Raw genomic sequence first — 21,650 nt, 5'->3', positions numbered from 1 at the left:
TGAACCAAACCGATGGAAAAAGGGGTAGATAGAAGACAGAGAGAGAGAGAGGACGCGGTAGGGGGCGGCGGGTGGGTGGGGCGGCGCGGGAGGGCCAGGTCAATACAAGTCAACCCACTGGTGGAAAAATAAAAGTATAATCGAGTATGAATTTTGGTTAAATATATATTTTTATTTATTTTTATATTTTTATAATTTTTTTTAATTACACTCTTAAATTATATTTTCAAGTCAATTTAATCTCTATAATTTGATATTTTTTTTTATGTGACAACTTAAACTTTTTATTATATCGATTATATTCCTAAACTTATATTTTCAAATCAATTTAACCTCTATATTTTGACATGAATATAATGTGATTTGTACTTTATTTTTCTTTTATATAAAAAAAATAGGTGTTAAATTAACTCAAAAATATAAATTCAATGAAAAAAATTCAAAATATAATAAAAAATCTGATGTATGTAATTGAAATAATGAACATTACAAAAAGTTTGAACAGTTATAAAAAAAAAAAAAGTCAAAGTAGAAGAGTTAAATTGATTTAAAAATCTGATGTGTGTAATTAAAAAAATGAAAATTTGAACTAACAGACTAAAAAAAATGTAAGGAGCAAAAATATGGATTTGGGCTTCAATTTTTGGAACTAAAGTTTGTTAGGGCTGAAGACCGAAAACAAAATACAATCAAACCATTAAGTACACGAAAGAACACAAAAGATGTATATGAAAAACCCAAATTGAAAAAAAAAATACTGACAAAAAAAATAAAATATCACTATGATGATATTGCTATAACAATAGTTATATAGCTGTTAATAATTTTAAGATATTGAGTACCTCCTTATATATAAATCTATCGCTCATTTATAAATTATAAATGTACAAAAATGAGGATTTAAACAAAATCTCAAATTGCATTATTAAAATCATTTAACTTGTTAAATGCGTAAATATGTTGTAACTTAGGATTAAATTAGCAGCCCAAAGACATCGAAGCTACATTACAATGCACAAGCTGTGAGGGAGAAGCACCGATAACGATGATTAGACAGCTTCATGGCCTCGGTTATGGAGTACAATTTTGTTCACCCCCGTTAGTTTTTTTTTTTTTAGGGAGGGGAAGGGGGGTAAAAAGGTCATTTCAAGGGGGTTTATACCCATCCCATTTCTCTTTCTCCTCTCGCTCCCCTTCATTTACTCTCATCGATGACCCTCTCGTTGCCTTCCTCTCACCGTCGATTGCCTCGCCTTGCCACTACATCTCTGCCTTGCAGCTGCATTGTCGCCTCACCGTTGCATTGTCGCTTCACCGCTGCATCTTCGCCTTGCCGCGTAGCGATCGGCAAGGCGAGGATGCAGTGGCAAGATAAGGCGATTGGCGTGCTAGGAAACCTCGATGGTCGACGCATGAGAAGAGGTGGCGACGGCATGAGGCTAGCTGGAGAAGAAAAGGAAATGGAAAAGAAGAAATGAGAAAGGGAAGCTTAGAGAAAAAGAGATAAGGAGAGAAAGGTGCGGCCATTAGTTTTTCACAGGGGTTAAAATAACCCCCATTAAAAGGGGTGAACAAAATCGCACCCAACTCTCGGCTATGCCCCTATGGTTTCTTCCAGCTCTACAACTCGCCTACCCAGGCTATGCATCCAATCCAAAATCTTTCCCTAATCTCCTACTTCATAAGCCATCACTACAAGAGGTCGAACCCAATTGTCTCCAAAATCCTCGACTTGATGCTACAAATCTTTCAGCCTCTTCCAAAGGTGCTAGGCCAGTTGAGATGTTGTCCCGAGCTTCCTCAACCCTGTCGTGAAGGCAACGACGAAGGTGAAGGCGAAGAAGATGAGAATTTCCATTAGAAAAGAGACCCAAGAGTTAACATGGGGGCAGTTTAGTGCGAGATGGATCGAGGCAACGCCATGCAATGGCATGAGCCCTTGAACACGAGGTATCCTAATTTTAATCAAAATTATGAAAATGCCCTATCTGAGGAGGGCCCTAAGAACGACATATGGTTAGTGATCTCTCGTACTTAGGTCAAGGCTAAGGTATTTTCACGTTCAGACCCAACATCTAACTTGGGGGTATACCCACTTTAAACAAAAGATTCAACTCGAAAGATTGGGTCCAAGTCTAGGTACACCGTTCATTGAAAACTACCACTAGTCTTAAATTCAATCGTTTAAATAAGATGATCATAATCACTTATCATACTTGAATCCAATTCTCACATGGCATGCTTGTCGTCTTTTGCCAACTTTATAGTGCACCTATACGAAGTCATGAATTTCAAGAATAAGATATTGTTGTGCCATAAAATTCCCGAGCGTCCACCTAAGGGTATTTTGGTTAATAGACCTAGGTGAGCCAATCCCAAAAGTGGTCCTGAGTCGAGACACATTTCCCAAGAAAAAAACACAGTCAAATAACCAAAGAACCAAGATAATGGCAAAAGAATGAATATGCTAAGTTTGAGGGGTAAAAGGGTCCAAGGCAAAAGGGGCTATAAAAGGAAGAAGAAGAAGACAAAGGCAATGGGTAATGGCATTTTCTGGAAGCTCTCTCCCTGTAAGGTCTCTCCGAGAGAGATCTTCCTCTCTCAGAAAGGATTTCCCAACTTAGTAAGAAGACCGACTCTCGGCAGCTTCTCTTGGCAAGGCAAAGTCGCCTCTCGACAGCCATGGAAGTTCTCTTAGGAAGAGTCGCACGCCTTTTGGCTGCCTTAACCCTCATCTTGGCAAGACGGCCAAAGTCTCTCAGAGAGAGCCTTCTCTTCCCGCAATAATCTCTCGAAAAAGAATAGCATGCTCCTCGGCCATGGCTGCAATTTCTCGATGACTCTCGACGGCGGCTACAAGCCTTTCGGTAAGCAACTGCATTTGTTCTTAGAAGACCCCCTCTCGACGAAACCTTCCCTCAGCGAGCCTCCCTAATGGCTAGGTCTCATGTAAAGACCTTTTGCCGTGGTCTTTATAGAAGCTTTTACTCGAGACCTCTCGACGAGGTGCTCTTTGAGGTCTCTTGAAAAAAGCTGCTTTCAACTCTCTCTATTTCTCTCCTTCTCCCTCTCCATCTCTATGTGCAAAGTATATATATATGTATGTATATATATGTGTGTGAGTTAATAGGCGACCAGAGAACCTATGTATATATATGCTCATAGACTTCAAAAAAAAAAAAATTCTAATCGCCTAGACACATTCCTAATTTACTTCTTTCGTAATGACTCTGAGACGAATTTAATAGGAACGCAAATGATAACGTGTAATCTAAAAAAATATTTCGAGTGAGCTTACATAAGGTAATGGTCTTCCATATGCTTAGTGAGACCTACCCAATGATTTAGCATCCACATGGCCTGCCATTATAGTGTATATATATATATATATAGCATGTATTCACGTGCCATTATAGTGTATATATATATATATATATAGCATGTATTCACGTGGTGGTAAGAGAAATGACTTTATGGGTAGGGTTTGTTATTAATTTTCCAAGGCGCTTATAAAGTATGTCTCCAAGGGCCTAGTGGGCCCCATTTATTGTCTTGTCTCCGCATAGCTATCAAATGTAATTCGGATAATGCTACACGAAGCTAAAGGTGAATAGAAAATTAAATAATTCTATTAAAATTACCATATTAACCCTTAATAAAATTTTACCCTCACCTCTCAATCTCTCTCAAAACTACCCTCTCAAACCCACTTCTTTCACTCTCACCTCTCATTCTCTCTTTCACTTTCACTCTCTCTCTCACTCAAAACCATCATCTCTCTCCCCCACTGTCTCTCAAATCCACTCCCATAGGTTGAAGTGTTCGCCCCCCACATTGCTCTCGCACCGCCATCACCATCACCCCTTCACTATTACTCGCACCGTCGTTTCTCAAGGATGGCGCCACCGTCATCCCCTGTCGTCTCATCTGCCAACACTACAAGCACTGCCCACTATCGACCCCCCTGCTCTGACATCCGTCTCCCTCGCGAACATAGCCCGCTATCGTCGTCACCCCTCGTCACACCCCCACCAACCGCTTGCCCAGCACCGCCTTCACCCTCCCCACCCCTTCCGTCACCCACAAAAACCCTCCACCCCTACCCACCGCCATCATCTACCTCTATCAAGTTCCCCCCCCCCCCCCACATACATTTATATATTTATATCTTTTTATTTTTTTTGCTTTAACTTTTTTATTTTCTTCTGTTATTTTTTTTATCTGATGATGATATAATTTGGTTGTGAAAGTGGAAAATTAAGAACAGATGATGATTTTAGTTTTTGTAATTTTGAAAATGAAAAATTTGTTATTTGAGTGTAAATTTAGTTCTTGAATTTTTTTTCAAATTTATATAATTAATTTTATATTGTAAAATTTATGTAATATAATTAATTTTTCATGTTAAGATTGTCCAATTCCAATCCCCCTTGCCCAAAGAAATCATTCTAATCCGTTACTTACTATCCAGCATAATCACAAAAATAAATCTAAAACTTTTCAGCATCTTCTTGCTTCAGTAATGCCTCTGTTCCCAACTATAATCAACTTTAGTTGTATTTCACATTCAGCTCACCTTGAGCCAATGCAGGCAAGCAAAAATTTTTACAACATACAGGGAGAAGGAAGCTCCACTTTGTGAGGATAAAAAAAAAGGTTTTCCTTACATACATGTAACCTTTATTTACTATCGTGTTGCAAATAAGCCGTTTAGCCAACTCAAATCCGTTACTAAATTTTTTTAAATAAATTCAATTTCAAACTTTATTTCATACTTGAAACTTCATAGTCTATAAATGTGATGTAACACACTGGAAACTCTGCTTTCGTCCCAATAGTCTTAATCAATTCATTCTTTCATTATTTGTCTTGACACCCTTGAATTTGATTGTTTATCCACATGCCAATAAAAATTAGGGATTTTGTTGACTTGATCCAGGTATTATTATTTGATTAGTTCCTACTATTTTTAAAAGAAATTTCAACAAAATATAAATCACAACTTTAAAACTCTGTTATCTCCATAGAAATGACAAGAATTTATGATGTATGAACTAAGACAACAGCCTATAAAAATGAAAACAAAACCATATATAAAACACTTATACACACTACCAGTTTCTCTTGTAGTGCCAACTTCATACACAAAACAGTCTACCCTCCAGAATCTATAAGTCAAAACCTCACACAATCAAATAAAAAAACATATTCTTAATTTTTCATTTTTACAACTAAATCATCATCAGCAACAGCACATCAAAAAAAAAAAAAAAACCAAGCAAATATAAAAACTAAAGCAGAAAAAAAGAAAAATATATAAATGTATGTGGGCGCAGACAACAGCAGCGGGTGGCTGTTCGAGCAGCGATAAGGGGCCGGCGATGGCCATTCGAGCGGCGTTGTGGTGATTGTAGACGGTTATTCACGATGGAGAGAGGGGCGACGATAGGTGAGGGTGAGGCGGTGCGACCAGCAGAGAGAAGGGAAACAGAGGATGGTGCTCGCAGCGGGGGGCGACAGCGGACCATGCTCGATTGGATGGAGGGCGACAGCGGTGCTTGTCGCGATGGCGAGGCAAGGGTGGGGCGATGGGGGACGCTACAACCAATAGAGGTGGGTTTGAGAGAAAGAGTAGGGGAGAGATAGAGTGAGTTTGAAAGATGGTGGTTTTGAGACAGAGTGAGTAGGAGAGAGATAGAGTGGGTTTGAGAGATGGTGGTTTTGAGAGAAAGTGAAGAAGAGATAGAGTGGGTTTGAGAGAGAGTGCGGGTTTGAAAATGAACGACAAAGATGAAAATTAATGTCAAGTTCTCACGATATTTTGATGTCAAAATATCGCGAGAATTTAGAGTGGTCCAACTTTTGATCCAAGTTTACGTTCGTGTAACATTATCCATGTAATTCATACTAGTAAGCCCCCATTATGCACATACGAAGGTCACATATATAATGGTACCTCATGAGTCATTCATACGATTAAATAGACAGTGTCTTAAGGTATTCTCCTACTAAGCCTGGAGCTGCGCCTGGATAGGTCCCTTAGAGGCCAATACCTTGCTTCGGTAACCCGCTGTAAGGCCCATCTTCTCCAGGAGGGCCCCCTAGGTTGACCAACCCTCCGAGGGGGATTCTTCTCAAACCAGTCTGATTGCTACTAACATACAGGTCTATGTCGAACTCCCTGTAACAGCACCGAGATTGATCATTTCTCGCCAGGAAAGGTATAACAACTCTGTATTCAATGATATCACTTTACTCGTCTATTACTCTTTTTTCTTACTTGTACTAACTTAAGCATCAGAGGACATATGTTGGTGAGGAATCCCCGCATGCCTTCTAACTTGTTCACGTGAGCGCAGATATGCCCAAAGCACACAGGAGACTAATCTCGAGTGATACTGAAGGTGCCCTCAAGAGACCATCTACGACCCCGACAAGGGTATCGCGAACTGGAGCTACCCAACGCCTATTTTCACCAGCAGACTCTTGTCAACTATCCACCTTGCTCTGACTCGGCTCCAACTTTCTCGCATTACAAATTCTATTGTCGTAATTTTCAAGCTACAACAGGTATTGAATAGATTGCACCGTTATTACAGCACTTTATTCCAAGACTCATGATTAATTTAATTATTAGATAACATATAAATAGAATCCCATCATCTTTTTGTAGGTCGAGTAAGTACTGGATAAATTCATGGTCGAGTATGGTCAAGAACATCTCAAGATCAAGAAAACCTAATCATGAACAGAAGCTCAAACGAGGCTAATAACAATCAACTCCAAAAAAGAATTAAAAAGCTAAATTATGGACCTTGCATTAGCAAACTGGTACTGTTAAATCTAATTAATCAAACAATTATCACATTCATTAAAATACAAAGAAGCGATTGGACAACCTTCTCACACTGAGTATCTATAGTTGCAGTTGCAAATGAGACAAGAACAGTAGCCTCTATGATCTATATATCTATATATGCAACTTCTAACCCCCAACTCTGTAAATTAACAGATCATGTATTATCACAAATAACCCAGAAAAAGATTTATCAATGGATCTTCATCATGTTTATTTGATGAATCTTGTACATAGAAAAGACAAAAGTCAATAAAAGAGCTCAAGTCAGCACACTTGTGAAAAAAGAAATGTCTGCTCGTATGAACAACGGGACGCATGTTGTAAGTACCCCTGCCCGGATATCCTCAACCACCAGGACTACCCGAACGGGAGTGCCTACGGGAGGAGAAAAGAATGAACCACGAGACAAAAACCACCCTGACATGCATATACGAAAATAAGGACAACAAAAGCAAAACAAAACACATGCATACACTACGGGTACCCCGCTAACACAGCAGTCACAAGAGAAATAAATAAACACAGACTCCTGTGCCGACATACACGAGACTCGAGAAAAGACCTGGCACAATACAAAATAATAGAGTAAACCCTACTCAACCATCAGAGTTGACAGGGATTGACGGGACTGCCTGTACACCATACAAACTCTACCACCAAAAGCTAACTCCCTTGCCATGGCCACGCTGACATTACCTGGAATGATGGAAAAACAAGGTGAGTCAAGAGACTCAGCAAGCATAAGGAAAGAAAGGCTGAAGGCTATACAAAACCAGAAATCTCTCCCCAGAATAAACCCCCAGGTACACACAAGCCATGAGACGCTACAACATAATAGTATAGTATAATAAAAGCATATACCGATCCTTGGGGCCCACATAAGACACCTGGCACCCAAGTCCCATACCAACCTGTTGCTGCCCTGGACGGTAACAAATACCTCCAGCATTCTACGTGTGCCATCCCGGGTCGGTACTCCCGTCACCCGTCCATGTCGTACTCCCGACACCCGTATCCCTGTCGGTACTCCCGACAGCCGAGCTAGAGGCTCCCTCGGAACGGTACTCCCGTCCAAAAACAAATCACTACCAATAACCATGCAATGCATATAAAATGCAATGGCGTAATGAGCATCAACATGATACAAGGCGCCCATACATCCAGGCATCAGGCCATGCTCCGCCCACATAGTAAACCACACACGATGCATATGCCCGTGCTGAATGCAACCTAACCAAGCTAGCATGCCCGTGTCCAAGCACACTCAGTAAATGAATATCTCAATATGCAACCCGTACCCATGTGCATATCAAATCATGGACAACAATATAATAAATCTAAACGTGCAGTAAATCACATACTGGCAGAGCTAATCAGCAGTGCCCGGCACCGGTCAATGGCCAGTGATAAGGAGTGTCCACCCGACGGTCTACTTCAGGGCCGTACAATAGTCTACCCCAACATCACCAACAACCGACCCCTGCCCTATTGCTCGATAGCTCTAACCGTACCATAAATAAATCCGAGAAAGCTGTAAATAAACCCGATAAAATCGTACATAAACCCGCATGTCTAGAAACCTAGTTCCCAAACTGGTTCAGCATCATTCCCAAAGGAATTGGGGCGATACAAACCCCCGTAAACTCACAACAAATAAAACTCTAGAAGTTCTGGATTTAATTTAAATTAAACCCAATGAATAATAATTCAACAAATAAGGCTAGGTGCTGAATTAAAGTAAGGGAGGTGATAATATACAGGAAATCACGGGGTCTTTTACGGGAATTAAAGATTAGGAAGAGAGGGTTAAGAGCTTGCCTTTACACGACCGTTTCCTCCATTTCTTGCATTCCCGCTGCGAAGTAAAACGTTTAAAAATGTTTAATAGCGATTAATAAAACCCGAGGCTCAAATTAATTAAATCTAACCGTATAATATAATTAATTTAGCCATATAAATCCCACATAGACACCTCGTAAATAAAATCCCAATAATCTCATATTTCTTTTAAATTAAATCATGACCAAAACATCCCTAATTCGTATAATTAATACGCAAAATCAAATCGAATTAAGGGAAGACAAGGGGTTCACCAAATGGAAATAGATCGCGAGGGTAGAAGAGAACTTGCCTCGCTTAAGTTGATTACAGCGTTTCCATGCTTAAATATTACCAAATTAATACACGCTGTAAATTAAATTAAACTCTCAAAATTAATAAAATTGGGCCCAAAATTAAATTCCAACCGTAGAGAATGTTTAATACATAATTATTTACTTACCTGATTAATTAAATCGCATTTAACCCACAATTAATCTTCAAATTTTTCCAAAAATTGGCCCTGCGTGCTACTTCTTCTTCTTCCATTTTTCTTCCTCCGTTCCTGCTTCAAATTTGGCCGAAATCGGCCTTAAAATCGCAGCAAAAATGCTGCTTCAACGCAAGGTGAAATGGGCGGCCAAGAGGCCGCCACGTGTCGCAACCTGAGACTGCCACGCTGCCCCCACCGCCTTAACAAAACGGCGCCGTTTGGCGCCTGAGGCTGATTAAAAAATCAGCCATTTCCAAAACCGCGCACAGCTCCCTTCCCCCAAGGCTCAAAACCGCATTCGCCGGGCTGGTCCCTTGCGCACGCGACCAGCTGGGTTGGCAGCCACCCTCAACATATAGCCTCACCAAATTATTTTTAAGGTGATCGCCTGCCACTTCCGAAATTCTCATTTAAACCCCACCATTTTCGAAAATTGCACACTCGCCCACTTCCTTTTCTTTCTTCTTTCACTTACACCCAGACATTTCCAAAAATCCACTAAATTAATTTATTTTCTTATTTCCATAAATACTCCCAATTAAATAATTCTTTTCTCTCAAAATAACATAAATAAACATTTTTCTTAAATCTCCAAATATCCGAATAAATTAATATTTCCTTTAAACCCACAAATACAATAATTAATAATTATCAACCATAAATTCCTTATTTTCCTCAAAACCACATAAATACATACTTCCTCTTAAATTTTCAAATATTTAATAATGTCCTCAAACACCAATTTGACTAATTATTATTTATTTTCAAATTTCGAGATATTACACATGTTGTGTTTCATTAGATTTACTCTCCTTATTGACAAAGAACTCTCTGATATATACTAGGACCACCTTTTTGATATATATATATATATATATATGAACATGATAATATCTTTAGAACATAAACCTAGTGAATGATAAAGTAATTTTTTGAGGTCGAATTTATATTTTTATTTTGATATTTTCATGTTTTTTGTTTTGTGTTCATTTAAAAATTTTATTATTTCAATTACACTCTTAAATATATTTTTTAATTAATTTAATCTTTATATTTTACGGTATTTTTCGTATAATAATTTGAACTTTTTATTATTTTAATTACACCATTGAATCTACATTTTCAAGTCAATTTAACTTTTATATTTTGACGTGAATAAAGTGTGACATATATGTTATCATCTCATTTTATTTTTTTATACATAAAAATACAAGAGTTAAATTGACTCGAAAATATAAATCTGGATATAATCAAAATAATAAAAAATTTAAATTACCATAAAAAAAAAAGCTGAAATAGTAAAAAAGGCCAAGTTACCATACAAAAAGTTCAAGTTACCATACAACTCATAGAAACTAAATTTGAAAATTTCCAAAGAAATTTATTCAAACTAAAATTTAAAGAAATTTGCAAATGTCTCTAGATTTAAAAGAAAAAGAATTAATGAAGCAGAGATATATAATACATTTTGCATAAATAATGTTAGCATTGCACAAAATTTTATAAAGTTAAAAAATATTTTTTTTTATAATGTGAAAAACTCGAGAGATCCTTTGATCATAAATAGTTTTTTACTTAGACTTATCTTACATTATTTAAAATTTACTGTCTATTTACTCCATAATCTTAGGTGAATGAACAAATTCTTCACGATACAAATCTCAGAGGCCTAACTCTTTGGCTACATAGAAGATTGTGCAATTTCACACAAAAATATATTTGAACCCATAGTCTCACGGTATCCTAACTTTTCGAATATGCACTATGGATCATCTATATTATCCTAAGAAGTTTAAAGATTGAGAAATATTACATAACCCTAATGAATAACTCATACTGAATATAAAATAAGTGTCTTCTTACATGCAACCTCGACCTCGACCTCGACGAGTTTAATTTTATGCAATATTTATGCTTAATTTTATATTATTTGTGAAAGTAAGGTTGTGGAATTGGGATTTGAAAAAGGTGAAAGGGTAATTTTTCAATGAAGATGGAGCTGAAACTAAATTAAATTTAAAGAAAGAAATAGGAGATATAGAGAAGGCGGCAACTACCTATCATTTGCAACTACCTTTCTATTGTATCAGTGAAAGAAGCTTTCGGTATTCGATTCAATTAGAAATCGTTTAAATTAATTTATTAAGGTAAATAATATGAGATTAAATTTAATTTTGAAACTTGATTTATAATTGAATCGAAATTGAGTTTAGTAAGATTCAACTCGTTAAATTTCTAGAACATATTCAATTGGAGATTTATAAATATTAATAGACTCGATTAAAAACTCGTAAAAAAATATATTCGATTCAAAGTTTGCGAATAACTTGTGAACAAATTGGTTTATAAATACTTTAATATATTTATTTATAATTTTTTAAATATATTATTTAATATAAAGTTATTAAATTTTAAATTATTATAATAATAACATTAAATTGAATATATTTAGTATTATTTATCTATATTTGGGTCATTCTCTCATATCTGATTGTCCGGGTTCAATGATAAAAACTTTACGCTAGGTCAATTTAACCCAAACTCAGAACCAACACTATCAAGTTGATGCACATAAACATGAAAATACTTAATATGTCTACAGCAATATATATATATATATATATATTATATGTATACAAAATATAAACTAATAGATTTGTGTGTATAAAAAAGAAATAGTTATAGAAAAAAGAATTCATCGAAGAAATATCGGGGACTCACCGGTGGTTGTCAACAATAAATTAGGGTTGAAAGGAGAAGTCAATGACGATTGCAATCGTCCATCTTCTCTGACGACGACATGCTATTCTGTGTATGCAACAATCTATATTTTCTAGTGACAACGACTTCTTGAGACTGTGATCAATCATCTTTTTTGACTGAAATGACACTTGATAAACTCATAATTTTATAATTTTATTCTCATAACATTTAGTTTATTTAGCATGTTTTAGGTCTTATAGTGCTTGTTTATAATAATATTTTATATATAAGACATTAGTGGCAAAGTTTAATAAATTATATTTAAGAAATAAAAATAAAAAAATAAAAATAAATCTCACATATTTATTATTATTTTCTTACATGTGTTTATATGTATTTTATTTATTAATTTTATAGGAAAGATAATGACGAATTGGAGCAAAAGTGAAGCAACCAGGCATGGAATTAGAGTTAGAATTGGAGTTGAATTGAAGACTAAATATAATACTTTAATCAACGGCCCACATATGCTGAAGTTAAAATTGAAGTCCAGGAAGCTGTGACTTTGAAGGTGCAATTAAAAGTGAGAATATTATAATAATATGATGTTTCAATTGGAGGCCCACGCATGTGCAATGTGATTGTATAATTCAAGGCTCATGGAGTTGAAGACGAAGGGCACTGCATACGCATATATATATATATATATTAATGAAAGCAGCGCAAAAGGCAGAGAGGGAGAAGCAACAAAGCGGCGCAATTGAGGAGAACGGAGCAGAAGATTCACGAGCACAACAGTGGCGCACGCGGCAAATTCTTTTCTTTCTCCGTTAGGTGTTTTCTTTTATTTTTGATAGATTGTTAAACTCTTATTTCAGTTCAAAAATAATCAAAGTTTTGATTTTACAAAAATTGTGAGATCGAATTAATTTTCATTATTCTCTTATTCTTTCTCTATTTATATATCTTCTATATTTGTTGAAATTATTGTTTCGATTAATTAATATAAATGGCCCGTTGTATAATTGTGAAAACAATATATTGCCAATTAGAAATTTGAATCCGTAATTGTTTAGATATTCTAATATTGGTGGCAATTAACATAATTGATTACGGATAGGTTTTTAATTTATGTTAAGGAGATATATAATCTACCTTAAATGAATCGAGCTTGTGTATTCATTGATTAGAATTGGTCGTCTTTCTAATAATTAAAGCTGTTGATAAATTAAACCTTAAGAGCTTGTGTAGGGTTATTTATTAACAAGGGAAATAATCAATAAGTTTGTCTTGATTATCATCAAAGTAAGGAGGGATGGGTTATTAAAGCTTGTTAATAACCATAACCAATTTAGTGAAAGAATGGAGGATTTTATTTTTGCATCAATGATCAATTCCTCGAATCAATTCTAAGATTATACTTTGAACTGGATACTTGCTTAACTGATTTTCTATTAATTCATATCTCTGCATTTGTTTTATTTTAAATTGTTTAAATTCTAAAATTTCAAAACCTCCAATTATTTTTTTCTATTTATTTTAATTTTTCAAAGGAATAAATCTAACCAATTTCTGTGGATACGACCTTATTCATCACTATCACAATTTACATTTTTAGGAGTAAGAATTTATTATTTGTTGGATTCGACACCCACCAACACCTGCAACCATTCCCTTTTTCCATCGTCTCTGCATCTGCTTGCAACCATTCACCTTATTTGATAATCTGTATTCATCGTCTATTATTGCTAGCTACCACCACCACTCAACAACAAGTGCTTGAGCTCGAGTTTAGAAACTAAAATCAGCGAAACTCGACTTAGCTCTATTTAATTGCATTTCCAATCTTTATCGAGCAATGTTATAATTTTTAGTCATTTAGGATGAGATGCAAATGTAAATTTCTATTTTATTTGAAAGAAAATGTAGAGTATAAACGATAAATTAACTAATAGTATCAAACTGAAATGGGAAAATGAATATATATAGTTTCATCCAATTGACTTGAAGAGACAACTTTTATGACATGGCAATGAAATGATATAAAATGCAGGCAAAGAGTAGACCCCCTTTTGAATCTTTAAAGAAATTAAATCTTTTTCTTAAATTTAAAATATTTTAATAGTACTCTTTTGACTATTTCATTCAAAAAACAAAGGTTTATGGTCAGACTAAGATTTAAACTCATAATATCTTATATTTAACATGAAACCAATTAAATTTTAACTATCCAAATTCATCTTCATATACAAATATTGCCTAAACAAATTATAAATTTTAACTATCAATTGTATTTCTTAACTTGCACGTGCATAGCACGTGTTACATTCCTTGTTTTTAATGAAAAATATCCAACAGATTCTGTAAAAGCAGACTCAATACAAAAACAAACAAACAGGGAAGACTGAAAACTGTGTCCAGGGACTTGACTTGATTGCTTGATTGCTTCATAGTTCATAGTTCACCTCCTCTCAGGGCAGCGCCTTAAAATCCCAGTCCTTTCCGCTGTGGTGGATTAGCATTAATAGACAGGTTTGCACTTGCAGAATGGTTGAAAGCAGCAGCTGTGACAATTCATTAACTCATGGACATGAGAAAATTAAGACAGACAAGCGAATATTAGAAATTTATTTATGGATGTGGGATGTGTAGAGGCTAGCGACCAGAGGAAAACAGAGCCCATATGCAACTGCACAAGCTGCGAGAGGGAGAAGCACCGATGATTCGTTGGCCTGCTTATCTTTTGATTTAGATAGCTCCATGGCCTCAGCTATGGCTTCCTCCAGCCCCGCAATTTGCCTACGCATCTGACGCGAAAGCTCTCTAAATAATTCTTTAAATTCTTTGACTTGCTCCTGCAAATCTTTCTGCCTTCTCCTGAGGTCCCCAGTCGACTGAGATATTTTCTCGAGCTTTGTCAATGCCGTCCTAAAGGCAACCCCGAAGGCAAAGAAGAAGAGAATTGTCATCATAACCGAGACCCACAGGCTATCATGGGGGTAACTTAGTTAGAGATAGATAGAGGCAACGCCATGCAGTGGCATGAGTGTTTGAACATGCCTTCCATAAGAGTCGATTGCTTCATCCTCTCTCCTCCGAATCCCCTTCCCTTCTTGCTTCAGTTCTTTAGCCTTCTTCTCAAGTGACTCATATTCCATCACAGGTTCTGGGTCTGACTCATATTCCATCACAGGTTCTGGGTCTGGGCTGTTTTTTTCGTCAGGTTTATCTGCCAAAAAAGAATAATAAGTGTAAGGGAATATCTTGATTTCTGATTCTGGGAGAAGACCCAATTCAAAGTTAGACCCAACTCAAATAATTAGGGAGAAGACCCAAATGGGATTTTTTTTCTGGGGACCTGTGGGGGAAGAGAAGGGCAGTGGTATGGAGTAGTTCTAATTTGGGTCCTTTTTCTGTTTTAGCCATACGTATTTGGTTCCTCTTTGTTTTTTACAGTTAATGAGAGAATAGAAAGGGTGTATTTTGATTGGGGGTTTCATGAGATCATAAATTCTTGTATCTGCTCAATTTTCTCCATAGTACATTGACCCGCCTCTCTCCATAGGGTAGATCACATCTGGTGATCAAACCATATAAATCTTGTGTGTTCGTTTCAAATTTGCTTGCTCTATTTCACTTGATATTCATGACACAAAGGAAAACAGTGCTCACGAGGAGTAATTAAGTGTAGTACTGAATAAAACACGGATTATCATACCATTCATACGTTTGATTCCATAAAACACATTTCACATTAAAATACATACCCAAGTCCAATTGCACATCCATCTTAACTTTAGCATCTTTCGCTTTCTTTCTAGCCTTCCTTTTTTTGACCATTTTAACAACTGCAGAATTGGAAAAAAAAAAAGAAAGAAAGAAAGAAAGATAAAAAAGCAAGGTCAATTGGTCATTCTCTTCTTTGAGTATAAAAATTCTTCCCAGAAATAGAAAGAATTAACATGCTGGGCAAACATAAAAAAAAGGAACTAATGAATAAACCACATGCATTAACTTCTACTAATCCAAGTGAAAATGTGTGTGGAATGAGTTTGAATCAATGCATATATTATATATCTACCTCCATTGGGAATTGATTGAAGGGCCTTTACCTTTATAAGTGGCCATCGAGACAAGAAGAGTACCCGTTATTATTCCCATTCTTGTTGAGCTTTTGGCTTCTCAATCGATCAAAATGCAATTCTATCACCCAGCTGTAGATCAATAGATCATCTTTAAAACTTGCACAAAATTAAGAACCCAGAAAAAGATCATATATATATATATATATATATGTTACTTCTCAAACCTGTAAGCGTCAAACCAACACAAACAAGAAGAACAAAGAACAGAAACAGAAAAATCCCAACACACCCACGCGCAAAATGTACACCGAGAACTTACGTGTTCGGATCCGTAAATGGATCCTACTCACGGCAGGGGTTTCGGCCCTGGTCAATCCACTTAATCTCGAAGAACCAAGAGATTGCAATGATACAAAGAAACAAATCAAGAACACACTTACAGTATTGCGAAACAAGCAGAAGAAAAAGAGTACAAGATGCTCCTGTAAAACCCGAGCAATCTCCCAGCACTCACTCTCCTCTTTCACTCTCTCACACAACCCAGTGATTTTCTCTGATTTGCTTGAAGAGTCTCTGTCTGCCGACGTGAGCATTATCTATGAGGCCAAGGAGAAATCTGGACGTTGGATCTAGGTTAACAAGGAATCAATGGCTTACAAAACATCACCATATGAACTGCTAACAAAATGGCACGTCGGTCATCAAGAACTGATGGCCTAAAGCAATACAGTAATTAATTTTGAATCACACAAAATAACAATATATATATATATATATGTATTCATTTTGTTTGAGAAGCACAAACAGTTGGGTTTTGATCTCAGGAAGAAGATGGGGTAATATCTTAATTACCAATTGTAGGAAGGAGTTGGAGAAAAGTCAGCCCAGCAAGTCTTTGTTTATATAGTGGACTGTGTCTGCGTCCGTTTTCAACTATTCTAATTACGGTGACTACCATTTACTTAGTGCCCATTTCTTTATCTGAACGTATGATTGACTTCAATCCCGAGGGAAACTGATAAAGATATTTTACTTAGTCTTCGTATCCAGTCTTTATGTTAGTACGTAATATTGACTAACAAAATTGCAAGTGAGTAGAGTGGCTTGCAAGCAGTTGGATATTCGGTTCAATAGAACTCGTTTAAGTTTATTAATAAGAGATTGAGATTAATTTTAAAATTCAATTTATAATAGAGTTGAACTCAATAAAATTTGTTTCATTTCGAGAAGATATTCAATTGAAGACTCGTAAAAAAAACATAAAAACATATTCAATTTAAGTTTGCGAATAATTTGTAAACAAACTTATTTATAAATATATTAATAGATTTATTTATAATTTTTAAATATATTATTTAATATAAAATAATTAAAATTTAAATAATAATAATATTATTAATATAATTAAATTAAATATATTTAGTATTATTTATCTCTATTTGGGTCATTGTCCCATGTCTCATTATCTAGGTTAAATAATTAAAATTTTTCAAGATGCTAGGTCAATTCGACCTAGAACAAGAACCAACACTACAAAGTTGATATATAACAACTACACATATACATGAGAATATTTAATATAATATACATATACAAAATACAAACTAGTAGATATACCTGTGTGTAAAGAAGAAAATGAATAGTTGCAAAAAAAGAATCCATCAGAGAAATATCGAAGACTCACCGGTGGCTATTGATAATAAAGGGCTAGAAGGAGAAGCCAGCGATGGTTGTGACCGTCCATCGTTTGACGATGACATGTTATTTCGTGCCTACAATCATTTGTCTTTTCCAGTGACGGCAACCACTTTAGGCTGCGACCATTTGCCTTCGCCGACCAAAATGATGCTTGCAATCATTTGCCTTCTCTAACAATTTGCATTCATCACTGAATACCACTGGTCGCTACCTCCCACTATTGCCTTGGCAGCAAGCACTCGAGCTCAAGTCTCAAAAATTGGTTCGCAGAGCTAAAGTTAAACTTAGCAAAACTCAAATCAGTTTGGTTTAATTGTAACCTTTTTAACTATCCATTATAATTTTTAGTCATTTAGGACTAGATGCAAATGCAAATTTCTCCTTTATGTGAATTAAAATGTAAAGCATAAATGATAAATTAACTAAGGGCCTATTTGATTGGGCATATTTTCTATGAAAAATAGTCATTTTTTATCTAAATTCTTGCTTTTGAGGTGTTTGATTGATCAAATTTTTTAGGAAAATTATTTTTCAAGTTGTGGTCATGTGATACTCTTTTCTCACTTTTGCTGGAAAAGAAATTCCCGTTGAGGGGAGAGAGGGAAGAAAATGTTTTCTAAGCAATTGTACTCTCACACCCGACCCTCTTTCATCTTCTTGTTTTGATGTCCGGCTTCCCCTAAGATCTGGAAGCAGATCTGCAGCAAGAGATTGGCCAATGAGTGAACGAAAGGCAACAACGGACTAAGCGAGAGAGAAGGCAAGTGAACGAGAGGCAACAACAGAGTGAGTGAAAGAGAGGCAGCAAGCAAAAGCGACGGTTAGTGATCGAGGAGTGAACGACGATGGCAGTGGCGATCAGTGACGATGGCTCCTTCATCCTTTCATTGGGTGTATATGTATATTTGGTTTATTTTTTGAATATTTTATGTATGTATATTTGATTTATTTTTTAAATATGCATATATTTGATTATTTTATGTAATTGATTATTGATTTGTGTATTTGTTGTTTATCTGCATGTGTATGTGATTATTTTCATAAAAAATAATAACAATCAAACACTAAAAGTTAAAAAAAATATAACAATTTTTAGGTAAAAAATTAAGCTAATCAAACACCTTCAAATGATTTTTCCTAAAATTTAATTTTAGACAATTTAATTACCTACATGTTATTCCATGCCTGCAACCATTTGTCTTTTCAGTGATAGTGATCGCTTTAGGCTGCGACCATTCGCCTTCTTTGACCAAAATGATGTTTGCAACCATTCGCCTTCTCTAACAATTTGCATTCATCACTGAATAACACTAGTCGCTACCTCCCACTGTTGCCACCGTTTGGCAGGAAGCGCTTGAGCTCAAGTCTTAAAAATTGGTTCGCAAAGCTAAAGTTAAACTCAGCAAAACTCGAATCAATTCGGTTTAATTGCAAACTTATCAACTAACCGTTATAGTTTTTAGTCATTTTGGACTAAAAGCAAATGCAAATTTCTCCTTTATGTGAATTAAAATGTAAATACGAAAAATATCCAAAAGATTATGTAAAAGCAGAACTCAATACAAAAACAAGCAAATAAAGAAAACTAAAAACTGTGTCCAGGGACTTGACTTTATTCAGGGGTGGAGCCAATGTAGTCCCAATGCCTTTACTAAGTCTTGGCCTGTGGTTGATTTTGGCCTACACTCAGGCCCATTTCATCTAAAACTCTCCCTCAATCTCTTTCTCGCTCAAGCTCCCGCTACCCCCCTGGCCCCTGCCCTTCTTCCTCTCTCGTTCTCGCTCGCTATCGGCTGCGGGCTTCTTCTCTGTCGCTCTCACTCGCTCTGCCTTTCGTCTGGTGACTCATACCATCCGACCATCATTGAGGGCAGTCGCTGACTCGCTCCTCTTGCCCTCCCCTCACCTCCACGGTCAACGGTCACTCGCCTCGCTCAATTCGTCACTGTCAATCACTCTTGCTAGCTGTTGCCTCTCTTTGGGCCTCTGGCTACGTCACTCGCTGACTCATCTCTCTGAGCTCCGGCCCTCCATTGCTGATCGCTTGCTGGAGCTGGACGCTAGTTGGTCGATCACTGCCTGCCTCTCCAACTCCATCTCTCTCTCTCTCTCTCTCTCTCTCTCGCTTAATCAATGAGCAGTAAGGCTTTACCAATTTTTGTCTCAAAAAGGTAAAATATTTTTTTCATTTTTAAAATTAAGTAAACTTGAATTTTGTTAGCTGATGTTGGGTTAATTGATATTGGGTTTTTTAAAAATAAGTTTGTTAATGTGATGTTAAGATTGATAAATAAGTTTATCAATTGCACAGGAGCACATAATTTGATATTTTGATTGTTGGATCAATTTCACAGGGGCACTTAATTTGATACTTTGATTGTTGGATCAATTACACTGACACACATAATTTGATATTTTGACTGTTTGATCAATTGCACAAACGCACGTAATTTGATATTTTGACTGTTTGATCAGTTGCACAGACGCACGTAATGTAGATATTGATCGATCGTAATTTGCACATGCACGTAATGTAGATATTGATCGATCGTAATTTGCACATGCACACTTGATAAATTTATAAATTTGTACATTCTCTAATTATCAATTGTTATATTAAATTTGAAAGAGTCATAGAGAGATTTTTAAAATAAAAATCTCCGTCAACTGTAAAAGATTTGATAGGGAGAAATCAAATAGTATTATTTTTTAAAAATTGATAATGAAATTATTATATAACATTATCAAAATATGAAACATTGCAAAGAACTATAAGTAAGATATTGAATAAATTATGTTAACTTTTTGTATATTTGTATTATTATATTATTTTTTATTTTTTTCTTTAATAAATTTCGCTCATTGACAAATATTCCTGGCTCCGCCCCTCACTTATTGCTTCATAGTTCATAGTTCATAGTTCACCTCCTCTAAGGGCAGCGCCCTTAATCCCAGTCCTTTCCGCTGTGGATTAGCATTAATAGGCAGCCTTGCACTTGGAGAATGGTTGAAAGCAGCAGCTGTGACAATTCATGAACTCATGGCCATGAGAAAATTAAGAGAGACAAGCGAATATTAGACATTTATTTATAGATATTGTAGCTCTTACAGTGGGATGTGTAGAGGCGAGCGACCAGAGGAAAACAAAGCCCATATGCAACTGCACAAGCTGCGAGAGGGAGAAGCACCGATGAGTCGTTGGCCTGCTTATCTTTTGATTTAGATAGGTCCATGGCCTCAGCTATGGCTTCCTCCAGGCTCCAGCCCCGCAATTTGCCCATCCATCCGATCCGAAAGCTCTCCAAATGATCCCGGCTGGCTTGCGAGCCACGTCTCTAAAAGCTGTGACTTGCTACTGCAAATCTTTCTGCCTTCTCCTGAGGTCCCCAGTCGAATGAGATATTTTGTGTGTGTGCATGTATATATACACAAGGATAGGGGAGAGAGAGTGAAGGGCCACACTCTCACTCCCTCTTTCACCCTCCACCACGTCTCACTCTCACCAATACTTTTGTCTATGTAAACGTTTGTTTTATGATTATTCAATTTTTTTTAAATACGTTATTAAATTTATATTTTTAATTTAATTTAATTTTTATATTTTAATTTTTTATATGATAATTTAAATTTTTATTATTTTAATTATACATTTAAATTTAAATTTTTAAATTAATTTAACTCTTATATTTTACATGAATAAAATGTAACATGTATTTTATTATCTTATTTTATTTTTTTTACACATAAAAATAAATATATTAAATTTAATAAATAATATAAATTTAAATATATAATCGAAATAACAAAAAACTCGAATAATCACGTAAAAAATATCAAAATATAAGAATTAGATTGGTTTAAAAATTAAGTTTAATTGTGTAATCAAAATTTAGATTGTACAAAAATAGAAAAGAGAAATGTTTTTGATATAAAACGAAAATAGAAAATCTGATATAAAATAGAAATGGGGAAATGATATTTTTTTTAAAAAAAA

At 35.7% G+C, this 21,650-nt stretch overlaps 2 protein-coding genes across 4 annotated transcripts in view; both read right to left on the bottom strand.

Moving 5' to 3' along the window:
- Positions 1-21,650, bottom strand: part of LOC127797978 (uncharacterized) — an 84,376-nt gene that overhangs the window by 10,318 nt on the left and 52,408 nt on the right. The window lies entirely within an intron of this gene.
- Positions 14,137-16,502, bottom strand: LOC127797984 (uncharacterized). Of its 2 annotated transcripts, XM_052331247.1 has the most exons (4): positions 16,278-16,502; positions 15,986-16,087; positions 15,641-15,721; positions 14,137-15,102 (listed from the first exon to the last, which is right to left on the bottom strand). In XM_052331247.1, exons 2-4 carry the CDS (start codon positions 16,032-16,034, stop codon positions 14,882-14,884), a joined length of 351 nt encoding a protein of 116 aa, XP_052187207.1. In that variant the 5' UTR covers positions 16,035-16,087; positions 16,278-16,502; the 3' UTR covers positions 14,137-14,881. The 2 variants fall into 2 exon arrangements, with proteins under 2 accessions (XP_052187207.1, XP_052187206.1); XM_052331246.1 differs by lacking the exons at positions 15,986-16,087; positions 16,278-16,502 and having other exon boundaries at positions 14,137-14,437; positions 14,537-15,102; positions 15,641-15,830.

Source organism: Diospyros lotus, chromosome 3 (assembly GCF_014633365.1).
Source record: "Diospyros lotus cultivar Yz01 chromosome 3, ASM1463336v1, whole genome shotgun sequence".
Classification (NCBI taxonomy): Eukaryota; Viridiplantae; Streptophyta; class Magnoliopsida; order Ericales; family Ebenaceae; genus Diospyros; species Diospyros lotus.
The sequence above is the reverse complement of the archived record's forward strand: the minus strand, read 5'-3'. Positions and strand labels throughout refer to the sequence as shown.